Raw genomic sequence first — 15,578 nt, forward strand, 5'->3', positions numbered from 1 at the left:
AATTTGTTAGAGATCTATTTAGATTCAAAGATATTTAAGATAATCTAGTTATTATTCTAATCCTAATAATCTATAACAGTCAAAAAAAGTAAAGGTTTTCAAATAACTATTAAAAGCTTAACTAATATTATTCCCTGAATGTCCAATTTAGGTGGATTTGTGTAAACATGAATATCTATATTAACAATTCTAATCAACAGATAAAATTAATAGAGTAGTAATACATATCTATAAATTCTACTGATCAAAAAATTGTACACTTGTACTGGGCCATGCAACAATACCTTCTCAACACTTCTTTTTTTTTTTTTAGTGTTTGGGTCACACCCGGCAGCACTCAGGGGTTAGTCCTGGCTCTACACTCAGAAATCTCTCCTGGCAAGTACATCCCATATGGGATGCCAGGATTCGAAACAACACCTGTCTTGGATCAGCCACTTGCAAGGTAAACACCCTACTGCTGTGCTATCTCTCTAACCCCAATTCTCAACACTTCTTAATCAATTACTATTCAATTTTTTACTAACTTTGTTAAGATATAAATACTACTCAAATATATTTAAAGATTAAATGTAATTTTCATTAAAATTCCATCATTTTTTACATAACCAGGAAACCTATTCTAAATCCATTTAAACACACACATAGACAAATAACAAAACAATCTGATGTCAGAGCAATATCACAGGGTTCAATCACTGGCATTCCATATGGTTCCATGAGCCTACCAGAAGTAATTTCTGAGTGCAGAGCCAGGAGTAACCAGATTGCTGCCAGGTGTAGCCCAAACCCCGCCCCAAAATATGGACTGAAGAATTGTGTTTATAAATTGTATTTAAATTGTAATTTAAATTGTATTTAAAAATACAAATTGAATAATAAAATCCCTGATTTCAAAATAGATTCCAAAGCTACAGTAATCAAAACAGTGTGAAGTTGATATAAATAAATATAGAACCAGGAGATAAAATGTTCTCAAGAATTCCAAAAATAAATTCATATATATATATATATAAATGATCTGGTGCTCAAAAGGCCCATGGCAAAAAATTAATTTTATTAGTAAATGGTGGTTAAAATGAAAATAATCATTCAAAATATTTAATGAGATTTTTATCATAAACTACATACAAAAAATAACTTTACAAACTTAAATATAAGCATTAAAAGTTCAGGCTACATGCAAAGAAACTGAATTCAAAATCTCAAAAAGCTATATAAATTCACTCATTTATTGTAGAAATTTTTACAACAACCAAGGCATAGACACAAACTCAATATTGAGAGATGAACAGATAAAGAAAATGTGATCATATAAATGAAATGAATATTACCAGCCTTTTAATGAAAGATTAAACCCTCTCACAATAACAAGGATGAAAATAAAAGACAATATGTTTAATGTAAAACATAATATGTGAAAACACTTTACAGGAATAATTTAAAATGATAGTCAAGTTCACAGAAGCTGAAGATAATGGTGGTTTTCAAGGACTAGTAAAAGAAAACAGAAGATTTTAGTCTGAGGGTACAAAGCTTCAGTTAGGCAAAATGATTGAGCATTAGAAATTTTTCTGTACAGAATAAACCTATCATATATACTGTATCATACATGATTTGATACAGACACATTATATGATAAGAGCTAGAGCTTTTTTTAGATATGCTTACCACACAAAACAACAATATTGTAGAGAAAATTTGTAAAAGAGAATTTGTATGTCTTAAATATATTTTGTAGTGATGGTTTTACATATACATACTTATCTCCAAGTTCATCTAATTATGTATATTAATTTTGCAGTATTTCCATGTCAATAACATTTTAATCCAGTTTAAAATGTTTTTATCCATCTGATATGCCAAATTATTTTATCATCTTTCTTATTTACATTTCTTAAATTTTGCATAGCCTATTCTGATTGGAAACTGAAATAAAAAATTCCAGTTCTAAAATACTAAATGTTTTATATTAAATATTTCTAAAATATTAGAAATTTTCACTTTCAAGTTTTCCGATATCATCTGAATCACATAATCTCTCAAACGTTATGATAACACATAATATACACATATGTATGAATGATACATGTTATCAACCATTTAAGTATTAAGCCCCAGCTTAGTAAAATAGAAATGTCACTATTATAGAAATTCTTTATCCTACACACAGTCTTTAAGTAAAGATATTTAAAAATAATAATAATAAATGCCACCTGACCATCCTAAGATTGACATAAATGGGCTTAAAAACTACTAGATCTGTATTTTTCAGTAGACCAATAAAATATTTGCTATGTAAAAAAAAGAAAAACTGGAGTCGGAGTGGGAGTAGTGGCACGGAGTAGTAAGGTGTCTTGCTAGTGCTAGCCTAGGACTGTGGTTCAATCCCTGGCATCCCATATGGTCCCCCAAGCCAGGAGCGATTTCTGAGCTCATTAACCCCTGAGTGTCACTGGGTGTGGCCCAACAAAACAAAACAAAAACAAATATTCACACATTGGGATCTCTATTGTGTAGAATTAACAAGTGAGGTTTCAGCTGAATAAATAAATGTTGGTAGAAATGTTACAGTATGAAACATATAACTTCCCTGACTTTTTTAAATCCAGTTTGGGATTCCTACTAAGACATATTTCCTAAAGAAATTAAGACAAGTCAGAAAGCAATGCAAAATATAAAGACATTTCATGAAATTTGGAAATCTAACTTGTAATTGTATTTAAATATATTCATAAAGTTTACAATAATTCACAAATCATTAGTCAAGCAGAATTTTTTTATAAACTTAATTTTTTTTTTTTTGGTTTTAAGATAATAGAAAAAGCCTGAGTTAGTATGGCTTATTTCACATGTGCCCTGTCAAACTTCATTAGCTGTTTGTCTGATGCAATGTTCAGCTATACTCACAAAGACATTTTAGGAGAATCCCAGGCTGGAAGTACAATATTAGTATAGTAATAACTTGGTACCTATTGTTTTCCTTAAAAATCTTGCAAAAGTAAAAAGTTGTTTATAGGAAATAATGTGTGAATTATTTTTTTATCAATCTCCTAAAAGAGAGAGCAGTTGGCTAAATATTTTAAGTTTTCAAAAAGTATTGAATCTCAAATGACCTACCAAAGATAAATTATATTTATTAATTCATTTTATCCAATGAGGGAGATTTCATAAGGTAAAAGACATACAAATATTTACTTAAGTGACCTACATGCTAGTGTCTTAAAATATTTTTTTAGAAATTCTTTAGGCAACACAGTCAGAGAAGAATTGAACAGTTACTAAAATGTTGAAAATTTAAGAAATTAGGTAATTTAAGAAAATAGGTAATTTGAGAATAGTAAGGAAAAACATAGCAAATAAGTAATAATGGAAATTCTAATCTAAATTACAAATCTAAAGTGGAACTCATTCCATTAGTCCACCTCTCTGCTAACCCTAGCTGTAATGGTCATCACATGTTCCATCATACTCTTAAAAGTCAAAAATAGTGAGTAAAGGTTGATTAAGAAAAAAAGCAAGCAATTCCCATCAAAGCAAAACCCCATAATTGGCATCCTCAAACCAAGCTCTGAATCAGTTCATTCCTTTTTCTCCATTGGGAAGCCAGTAATAGGTCACTCTAATCAACTCTTCATTCAACACTGTTAGAAATCACAACCTCCCAAGCCCACCCAGCAACACTAACTCACCCTCTCACTCCTCCACAGCACTGAGGCATGTTTATGATTGTAAACAAGAAGACAGGGTATAAGCCAGAGAAGAGCACTTAAATATAGTATCATAAAGATTCAGGCTAAAACTGAAATAGAAATAGCATATAATCAATGATGATGGGTACTTCTTCACTTTCCATTCGTAACATGAAAATTGACAATATCATTTAAATAAAGCATGTTTTTGTACACACTTTTCAAAAATTTCAATTGTTTCCTTCCATCTTGCCAACTTGGCAAGACTTGAAGGGTTTCATTTAAGAATAACTTATGGTTGATAGGCTTTTCTAGTGTTAGAAAGCTCTAATTTGATTTTCCCCTCAAAATATTCTCTGCACTATACATATAATGCTCATCAAGTGAAAGTAATGCACTTATATATATTGATTTTTTTTAAATTTTTCGTGTTTAATTTATTTCATTTAAGTTACTATACATGTTATCATTATAAGACCTGTCTGTTGAAATATGTTCCAACTAAAGCTTCGTAGACTTTGAATTTGTGATAAAAATCATTCTCTGAGGCTAATGAAGACAGAAACTCTGCCTGTAACAATATTAAGTTTGTTTTCTCTGGTGATTCACAGAAGTGAGCAATCTGTCAGTAATACATTGAGTGAAATTACTTGTCTTGTAGGAATAACTGCTGACAGTCACTTTATCTCAGGGCTGACCCAAACATCTCCCTGCTGACAAACAAATTACTATGTCTAACTTTGAAAAGGTAACTAGCTTGTTTTTAATTTTGATTGGTCTCTCAGAATCTCTTATACATATATTCAGTCCCATCCATTGTATTAATGAAAAAGGAAACAAAGTATTTGGGGTGGGGGAGATTTTAATTAGCATGTAAGGGATAAAAAGAAATTCAAGAAAGAAAGTCTATATCTTTTGGAGCTGAAGAAAAGAACTCCTATTGCTTTTTTCCAAGACTGTTAAATGCAGATAAAACTGGTAAATATGTCTACCCAACATTAAGACTGGCAGTGCTGCCAGTGACTGACTGGGTGAGTGAACACATTACTGAGACAGTACTGTAGGAATTAATTTTCTTCAATAAAGTGAGTTTTAAGGCTCATATATTTCACAATCTAAACATATGTCACTGATTCATAAACAAAATAAATGGATTAAAATAATACATTACCAATATGCTGACATGTGGAGATATTTTAATTAGAAATTCTTAAGCTGTGTGATATTTAACTGCTGTATTTGCTAAAGAGAAGCATGCATCATTTAATAAGAAGGCATGAGACAGGTGTATCACTTTGCATGTTACAATACCAGATCATGTTTAAATATAAGCTACAAATATGAAGTAGCATCATGCCCAATTAAAAATAAAACAAAAACTATTTAAGGATCTCTCATATTAAAGCGATTATATGCATACGAATTAATACACCAAAATAATTTTTTTCAATAAAAATGTCATACATAGCTTAGTTTCTGAGACAATATTCATCAGAAAAAAATGTAGCTGCTGAAAGGCTATATTTACATGACTCCCTCATTATTCTGGCCGTCCTTCCTTACATTCTTTTTTTGACTTCTTGAAGGACCAATGCTAACAAAGCTGAGGAAAGCAAATGGCAACTGGTCCTGAAATTTATAAGTGTGAGACTGGAATAAATAGCAATATAATATATTATTGTACTTGAGTAGTGCCCTCTGTTTGCTAACGGTCATAAGCATTGTAACCTTAGAGTTAGAGTTTCTAATTGTTCCCAGGGTTAAATACATTATAAGAATTAATGGTTCAAGACCCTCAACCTTCAGATATATGGGTATTCATGCCTCCATCTGCTGAATTCTTCAACCAAAATAGCATTCTTCAGCTTTCTCTCACCTAAATTGTGTCCCTGAGGCAGAGTAAAGCATGCCTTAGAGTTCAGCACAGTAATACACCCCTTTAGAAAACGTCTTTTCTGCATCTTTCTCTTTAAAATAAAGAAAAATATTTTAAATAACACTTTCTGGGGTCAGAGAAATAGCATAGCAAGTATAGGGCATTTGCCTAGCATGTGGCTGACCTGGGTATGATCCCCACATACCCCAAGCCTTCCAGGAATTATTTCTGAGCACAAGCCAAGAATAACACCTGAGTACCACCAGGAGTGGCCCTAAAACTATAAACTAAAAAATAAATAAAATAAATAACACTTTTCAACCTGATAACAAAATTTCAAATTTCTAAGGTAGAGTGGTTATAATGTACTTGCTTTCATTAATGTTAGAAGTAAAAACCTTTGAAGGACAAATTAATTGTCACATCATATAGAGAGAACCAGTTCTGAGCAAATTGAAGTGTAAGATAGCAGGGGTACTGTTTGATGGTATGTGTTGTGGAGGCTTGTTTTTTTTCCTAGAGAATCTCTGTTGAGAAATAAATGTAGTTAACATATTGTACTGCTTATTTAGTATCAACAGTAAGGATGACAAAGTTGTGACATTTTAGTTGTCAAAGAAGGAAAAGAAAACACTAGCTTAAAAAGAAAGCAGTCTTTAAAACAAATAGTTAAGATATCATTAAGGTTTCTACCATTTTTAATTTAAAATATGTGCATGTAGCAGTTTTGATGGGGTGTACTACCATGCTGCTGATGGATTTCCCCACAAATGTGCTGGGTAAATTTAGAAAACCTCACTTTGATCAAGAGTAATATTTTTTGTTTGTTTGTTTTTGTTTTGTTTTTGGGTCACACCCAGCAGCGCTCAGGGGTTAATCCTGGCTCTGCCCTCAGAAATCGTTCCTGGAAGTCGCAGGGGACCATATGGAATGCCGTGGCTTGAATCAAGGTCAGTCCTGGGTAGGCCACATGCAAAGCAAACACCTTACCACTGTGATATTGCTCCAGCCCCAGGGGTAATATTTTCTAACCAGTGTATGGTGTGAGCAGACAGAGCAAACATTTCCTGGCATGCAGGCCAAAGGTGCATAAAACAGAGGCAAAAATAAACAAACGAGACAAGACAAAACTAGGACACTCAAACCAGTTCCCAACTCAAACTGCAAAAAGATGATGAATAATAGAACTCTCACAATAGTAGATTCCCTTTGTCAGTACAGGCATTTGCAGAGCTTAGAGATTAGAATTGCCACAACATTACACCAACCTAATGATCTCAGGTACACTATTATGTCTACCCAAAAGAAATTCAGATTTAACAACATAGGGGAGAGTGATGGTGAAAGGAAGTCAGTATAGGTAAAACATTAGTAAAAGAAAAGACTCCTTAAAAAAAAAAAGCAAGAGAAAGTTGGTGGCCTATTTTTATATCCAAAGGAAAAAAAAAAACAAAGTCAAAGAGGAGAGAAAATCTTGAATTTGAGCCAAAACTAATTATTCCAAGCACTTAAAGTTTAACAAACTATCTGTCCTAGCCACATAACTTTGCTAATGTATACTACCCTTCACCAGTGCACTTTACCCAACACAGATGTCCCTGGATTCCCTATCACCCCTAACTCCCTGTCTACGGAGCAGGATTTTACTTCTCTCTCTTTCTCCCTCTCCCCCTCCCCCCTCTCTCTCACTATTGTTAATTTGTTAATGAAGGGACGATCATTTCCAGGTATCATTGTCTATTCTAACTGTATTCACTGCTCTTTATTTCATGCTTGATCTTAATGTTCAATGATCTGCTTAGTTCTCTTAAGCATAGAACACTTTCAGAATGTACATAATAAGACCCTTTCTACAACCAAAGGAACCCTATAAAAAAAAGAGAAAGAAACCCCTTTTGGCTGTGCAGGAAACAGCAGATAGATACTCTGAGAATATATGTTTGGTCATGTTGTAGGTGGAAACCCCCTTCTGTGTACTTCTCATATCAAAGGAAAAGGGGAGAGGAAGGCAGACAACAAGATGTGGAACTCTTCCATAAGGTATTTCCAAGGTGGCCTTTGATCTTGTCCTCTTATTTCTTTATTTATCTATAGATAACTATATCTATAACTATCATTTTTCAAGATGCAAAATTCTAAGGTATCAGAAAAAACGGGGTCAAAGAGATAGCTTATTGATTACACCACAGTTGATTTGTATAGACTGGAAAAGCCAATAGGAGTTGTACGCACAACTTTGCTGGCTGTCATTATTTTCTTTTCTGAGTTCAGTTTCTTATCTTTGGTTAGAATACAACAGTTAGCATAATCTTTTATAAGAGCGCTAAAGCATGTTTCTGCCTGTGATTACCTGTCTCCGTGTGTGTGTGTGTGTGTGTATGTGTGTGTGTGTGTGTGAGAGAGAGAGAGAGAGAGAGAGAGAGAGAGACAGAGAGACAGAGAGAGAGAGAGATTTTCAAATGATAGCTGGAAACCTTCCAGTATTTGATAGTCGAAGAGTAGCATTAACAATATGAGTGGAATTAAGCATGAAATTGAAGATAAGAAGGATTTGTTCCTAAAGCAGAAAAAATACAGCTTAGTTTTCTGTTGAGCTATATAAACTAGCTTCTCCCAAGTAGTAAACACATACCACACACAAAAAAGAAATTTTATTGAATATTAAAATTAAAAGAGCTACTGTAGACATTTATGGGAAAGCACAACCAATCAGATTAAGCAAGGCTCATCGTACTTTATTCTGATAAAAACTAAATTAGAAAATTTAAATCAAGTAGTCATTATGACTCTAGAATTATTTTGTAGTCTAAGATAAATAACTTGACCTTCCTGAACCTACATTAGTTTTACCTACATATTGTTTTGTAAACCATCTTTACAGATCCAAAAGATATAACTATATATTAATATATTTATGTATTTAAATACTGTACAGCACAATACATAAAATAGTGAGAGCAAGAGAAATAAAGAGCATACTGAAGATACTCATGGGATGAAATATTTGCTGTACATCAATGAATGATAAAGAACTTAATTCAGAGGCATGTTTGGGGTTGCTTTTTTCTCTGAAAGAAAAAGAAAAAAAATAAGCCTCTTCAGAAATAGGAAAAAAGCTGATTGCATTTTGGTGTTTAGGTCAAGTGTTTTTCCCTTAAAAAAAAAGTCTAGAATATGACTGAACAATACAGTCCCCCACCCAATGAAGCACCAATGGAAGGATTCATACCTCAATCTGTTTGTGGTTGTAAGAATGGCCACCACCATGTTCAAAGGTGTCCAAACTCCTGCCAAAACGGTCACTTAGGCCCTTTAGCCTTGGGTTAATTTGTGGGTGGGAGACATGACCTTTCTGTTTAGTAGCATATTCAGAGAAAAAAAGACAAAACATTCTGTCAGAACTTATGAAACAGCACATATTTCTAAATCTAGGGCATTGACCACAACAATGAATAGAAAGCAAAAGGTTTTTAGACCCCAAAACTCTAGTTTCATAGATACCTGGTTATAGACTCAAGAGAGCAGTTCAAGTAGATAATCTATACACAACTATAGGGAAAAGAAAATATATTATGTCTTCTATGAATTAGTTCTGTTTTGGAGTTTCAACAATTGTAGTAAAGCTCCAGTGTTAGTGGTTGGCAAGATAAGGGTTTGGAAGAGAGGTAGGGTTATCACTACTAATAGGTAAATTTCCTAGCAATACAGTACAGTCTATATCAAGCAATATCTCCAACGTTTTCTAAATGAGACTCATGATCAAAATTTTCTCAAAGTACTGAAAAAGGACCTTCATCTGTAAGCATATTTAAAATATTCAAAATGATGTTTTTCATAGTAAAAATTTTAGTTTTTTAGCATTTAGAGTCAAAGGGAGATTAATAGAGAAGAAATAAAAATGCCCAAACAATATTCCCTTTATTACTTTCATTTTATTCTTTATTTTTGCTTTATGGGCCATACTCGGTGATTCTCAGACCTTATTACAAGCTCAGTACTTAAGGCTTACTCCTGGCAAAGCTTGGGGGAACATACAGGATATCAGGGATCAAACCTGGGTTTATTGCATACAAGGCATGTACCTGACCCTCTGTACTCTCATTCTGTATTCAGTCTGGATTATTTCTAAAAGCTCAAAATAGCCACAGTAAACTATAAAACTAAAATAAATTTCTAAACTTTTTACTATTTTGAAATTAGAAATTTCATATATTTCTAAATGTTCAAAAACCAAAGCTTTAAATATTCTTTTTCATCATATAATATCATTAAAATATACATTCATTTCTGATTAACCTCTACTGCTACAATGGTGAAAGGATCACCTTGTGAGCCAGAAAAATAGTTCAAGTGATAGAGCACATGCATATCATGTATGAATCCCTGAGCATAATTATTGCTACCACATGACCCCCCCTAAGTACTGCTGCATAAAACCAGCTCTTGTGACCACCCCCAGCAAAATTGGAACCAAGTATTGAATCATTCAGCCTAAAATGCTGAGTAAGCATTGCTAAGAATGACCACAAGTACTATGAACAAGCATTTCCCCAAGTACTGCTGAAGGTGACACCTATTTAAAAAAAAAAAATTAAAAGCAAAACTTCTTCTTTGTCCTATTGTAAACTTCCCATGTTACTGTGAAGAGATAAAGAGTAAATAATTTTAATTTATTTTCCAAACACTGTCTCCCTAAATCCAGCTTTGTATGTAAAGAACACTAATTTAGAAGTTGGTCAGATACCACACCCACACTTGACTCTAAAAAAAGATGAAGATTTACCATATTCAGGAGCAATATGATTAAGATCTACCAAACAGTTAATTTGGTAATAACCTCTCCCTATTCTATGAACTGCAAAAAGGAATGTAGCCAACCTGTTTTTATGCTCATGTATATGTAAACTCTTATCTGAACATTAGTGGAGATTTGAGTGGAAAATTGATAAGAAAAATATCAACATATCAATACCAACTACGCATAAAATATTGGAATAACCAATACCTCACCTGATAGATAGCATAGAGTACTGAGTTATAAAATAGTGTTTGCTTGAAAAATAGAAACAGAAAATTTCCAATTTGCTGTATGGTAAGTACATAAGATGTTAATCTTTCTAGGCTACGCTTAAAAATTATTTAACATTCAGGCTATTATTTAGCATACAGCTGGTTAGCAGTTTTCCACTAATGTACTGGCTCATAGCCCACATTTTTTTTCTTCTGGCACTTACCTGGAGCTGTAAAGGGCTGAGTCCAGAAGCAGCAGCAGCTGCCATTGTTGATGGAATGAACTGTACAGGGTAGTTATCACCTGTCGGAAAGAACAATGCAAACAGGTTTAGACAATGCAGAGGGAATAGCAACAGACAAGTACAAACATGGTACTTGGATAGTCTAAGCTTTACAACATTGCTATAAGCCCAAACATCTGCAGAAACAAAAGGCTTAGTTGGGCACAGACTTGCAGTGCAGCCTTGGAACTTTTTGTTAACAGATAGCTGGTAGGCAAACTGGCAAAACATGAATGTGATGTTAAAAAAATTAAATGTGCAATTCAAGCATGTTCACTCCATTACAAATCTTGTAATACATCATTTTTTTAATAGTAAAATATCTTTAAGTCAGGCTGACACTCAGTTCAATAAGGAAGCACTAAGGTTTTTATTTCAGAACAACAAAAAGTATTTATTGGCTTGGGAGATAAGGCAAAAATATGAGTCCAAAAATATCATGAATTATTAATTGTCCATAACCCTAAACTTTATCTTATATATGTTAAATTAAATTTCTTCAGTTTGAAATAGATAATTTGATTTTTATCTGCATACATACATTATGAAATGCCTCGTATCCCAGAGTTAAAACAATTTTTTTTTCAGTTTTCTGGTGGAACTTACTATAGTTTCATGGACTGGTAATGTGTCACTTATTCTTTAGTGATGATTTAATTTAGAACCACATATTTTACAAAGAATGTCATTAAATTCCATATAATGGGCTCTAAAGCCATGCAGTGATTGAGTATATCTCAATAGAGATCAATGCTGTATCTTAGTGTATTTTTAACTCCAGATCACTCCAAAACAGGACAACTGAAGTTTTGTCTCTGACCAAAGATCATCAGCTATGTGCATGATCTAAGGAACCAAAAAAAAAAGATGAGAAATATATTATGATAGAGGTAACAGAAAGAAAAATTAATACTTGTGGAAGAATTACACAATATCAATGATTTAATGGAGTACCACTTTGACTTCAGCTACTTATTTAAAGTCAGTGTTATGTATTATCTCTAGGCTATATTTTAATAGGCTATGCCTTTACACATTTTTGACATTTATAATAATCATGCTGTTTTGCATGAACTTTTGCACACTGAAAGCTGAATGTAATAATGAAGAGACAGTGAAGGAAAAAAACACAGTAATAAAGGTAGTCAACTGAAAAGCAATAAAATCTTTTTTTCTGCACGGACACTAACACCTGAGTGGCCTTCCTGGTAACCCTGATTCCTTAGAACTCATCCTGTTTGCCCCATGAAGTGCTTGCTACTCAGCTGGCCCAATGTAAATGCTAAGTTGCTTTCACTTTTAACAAATTGTTAGCTTCTAATCTACACAGTCTCTTTGCATCATATCCATAATACCTCATCAGACCATTGAGCACAGTGTGTGCTTGTACACAGTCCAGTAACAATTGGCTTCTGATTGCATATGGAGCGCTGCTACAATGCATTCACTAACACTATATTGTGCTGGTCTCCTATGGAGTAATGTTCAAAATATCTGATCTTGTTTTTCCCCCTTCCATGAGGTTGATTTTGGTTTGCTGTGCTACATGAGCTCTTTAAAAAAGATAACTAGGCCAAATTATTTTTTATAGTAAATGACTGTTGCTTTATGCTTAAATAATTCTGCTGATCTTCCTGATATTTAAACTAAATTATCTCAAGAAAAAAATAGCCTCATATAAGTCAAACAGTATTTCTTTGGTCGATATCTTATCAGGTTTAAAAAAAAAATCACAAAACGATGTTGAATTAATGATGCTTCAAAAATAGGGGGGAAATCACCATTCCAATCATCAACATGGACTGCCTCCTGGAACATTTTAGAGCTGTTCTTTCTTTAAATATCATGCATTATTCATACTAACTCTAAACCACAACCCCCCCTTTAAGTTTAATACCAGTTGCTTTATTTGTACTAAAACATTTTTCATGTCAAACATATTTTAAAAAATCAAACTCTAAAAGAATTCCCTGGGGCACTCCTTTTTTCATAGCTGTCATGCTTCTATGCTATGAAATAGCTGATTTTTTTTTTTTGGCTTGCTATTTAATTTATTACTATCACTACCACACCCTGTATTTCTCTCCAGCTCACCTGCTGGCTACCAATAGCTTTCTCTCCATTGCTGACAAGCACATTTTTTTAAAGCATTCTAAACCTTTCTACTGGTTCAAATCTTTATATTTTGATTATATTCTTTGGAAAGCGGCTTCTCAAGAACATGTCACTGTATCAGTACTAAAGGTAAAAACAAGTACATTTGAGCAGGAGAGTATATCACAGAGAACAATGAAGAAAGGAAAGAGGTTAAAAAAGAGAATGATAACAACAATAGAAGAGAGCTTAAAAGTAGAACAGAAAAGGGCCAGAGATAGAATAGCAGGGAAGGATCTTGTCTTGCACAGACAGACCTGGATTTGAGCTCTGGCACCATGTCTGGTCCCTCAAGCCCTGCCAGGAATGATTCCTTAGTACACAGTCAGAAGTAACCCCTGAGCACTGAGAGGCGTGGTCCCCAAACAAAATAAATAAAGTAGAAGATAAAATTGCCAGAGGGACAGGAACTTAATGTACTGTGAAGTTAATTTTTCTAATAACGAAGTTATGGTTTACCCGAACTCAAATATTTTTCAGTGTCAATCAAGAAAAAGTTCTTGGTCGCTGACTTGGCAAAGAAATCAGTCAACATGTTGTAGTAATTTTTTTCAAATTTGTCTCTGGATTTGAATTGCTTGCGTGAGGACCTATTCTTTTTAATTTTTACAAAGGAAAATAAAACTTGTTGGAACAGGCCAGCTTTAGGCATTCTGTAAATTGCCCTTGTTATCTCTAGTGTAGACAACATCCAAAAACCCATTCAAGATCTAATGCTCATTCTACACATCCTTCTTTCTAGTATTCTAAATTTTACAAATTGCTGTTATCTGGAAATTATAGGGCAACTGCAAAATAGCAATTAAAACCTATGGCAATTTTTTCTGACATTAGTTGCACTCGTCAGAATAAAAAATATTAGAATGAAAGCAAATGTTCCTAAATGAGAGAAAATAAAACTTTTAATTCTCAGGAAAACTGAAATGGAGATACGATTTATTGACTTATTAGCATAGGAGAATTGTGATCTTAAGGAGTTAAGATATATTAGATAAGAGAGTACACACTTTTTCCTGAATGTATACAACTAGTTGATATAATTTAGATATAAGTTTACTTTTATTAGAGTCAAAAATTATGTTAGTAAATCTGGGAGTTGATTTACTTTGATTATTCAGAAAGATGAGATGACATAGTCTTCTAACTGCCGACTTCAGATATTAATCAATTGAGAGATCATTTAAAAAGGAGAGAAGAAAATTAAATTAAATTAGGACGTAGGACTCAAAGATTATTAGGTATCTGGCTCAAAGCAGGACACTAGTCTTATGCCTAAATTAATATCATTTAAAACAGAAAATATAGTACTGATCACTTATAATCTTAGGAACTGTGCAGTAGCATTATAGGATGATAATAAATTATTTGAGTTGTCAAATGAACTATAGATAATTACTTTTATGAACTATTATTACTATTGCTAAGACATGGAAATATGTCATTCACAACTGATATAAACTTGGACATGCTACTTTATATACTGTACTTATGTATTATTAGTAATAGAAAAAATACAATTCTATTGTGTTATAAACGAATGTTTTAATTTAAAATTGTTTTTCTGTGCCATCATAATGCAGGTAAGGTTAGAATGTAGTGAATGACAAATATATAAATTAAAACAACCTTCCATATTGGCTTTGAGGACAACTGAACAAAAAACTAAAAGGGGGCCCGGAAAGATAGCACAGCAGCATTTGCCTTGCAAGCAGCCGATCCAGGACCAAGATGGTTGGTTCAAATCCTGGTGTCCCATATGGTCCCCTGTGCCAGCCAGGAGCTATTTCTGAGCAGACAGCCAGGAGTAACCCCTGACCAACGCCGGGTGTTACCCAAAAACAAAAAAAACCAACCAACCAAACAAAAAAAGCTAAAAGGAAAATATAATATATTTAAGACAATAATATTCTTATTTATTCTAGTAAGTTTCTTTTCCTTTTGTTTATTTGTTTTTGCACCATGCCTAGAAGTGCTCAGGACTTATTTCTGGTTCTGCCCTCAGGAATCACTCTGGGCAGGTTCCATGAACAATTTGGGGTACCACATTTTGAACTTTAGTGGATCATATCTGAAGTAAATAATATCCACTGAATTATCTACCAAGTTTAGTAAAAATAATCTTAATTTCCATAAACAAGGTTAGTTTATTAATTTATCATGAAAGTTGTTAAGTATAAGAAAATATGTAAATCATGAAATTTAAAAAAACCAAGGTGAAAAATCATATAATTTTCTTACCTAGCGAATACATTTACAAAAATTTAACATCTTTTAAAGACAATGCTCTCAGAAAGCTAAAATAGAGCAGCAATTCCTAAACATGAAAACTTAGACTTATGAAAACCTCATATCCAATATTAGACTTAATGGTAAGGGACAGAAAACAGTTCTCCATACAATCAAAAACAAGAATTTTGCTGTTGTGCAATGTTATAACTTTATGCTACAACTATAATGAGAAATAGGAGGGGCCGGAGAGATAGCATGGAGGTAAGGCGTTTGCCTTTCATGCAGAAGGTCATCGGTTCGAATCCCGGCGTCCCATATGGTCCCCCGTGCCTG

General features: G+C 33.2%; 1 protein-coding gene across 1 annotated transcript in view; it reads right to left on the reverse strand.

The window, feature by feature from the left end:
* SOX6 (SRY-box transcription factor 6) overlaps positions 1–15,578 on the reverse strand; it is a 558,762-nt gene that overhangs the window by 105,504 nt on the left and 437,680 nt on the right. Inside the window, exon 11 of the mRNA XM_049781120.1 lies at positions 10,803–10,882. Within this exon, the coding sequence (XP_049637077.1) occupies positions 10,803–10,882 (80 nt within the window). The remainder of the gene's footprint in view (positions 1–10,802; positions 10,883–15,578) is intronic.

This window comes from Suncus etruscus, chromosome 9 (genome assembly GCF_024139225.1).
Source record: "Suncus etruscus isolate mSunEtr1 chromosome 9, mSunEtr1.pri.cur, whole genome shotgun sequence".
NCBI classification, from domain to species: Eukaryota; Metazoa; Chordata; class Mammalia; order Eulipotyphla; family Soricidae; genus Suncus; species Suncus etruscus.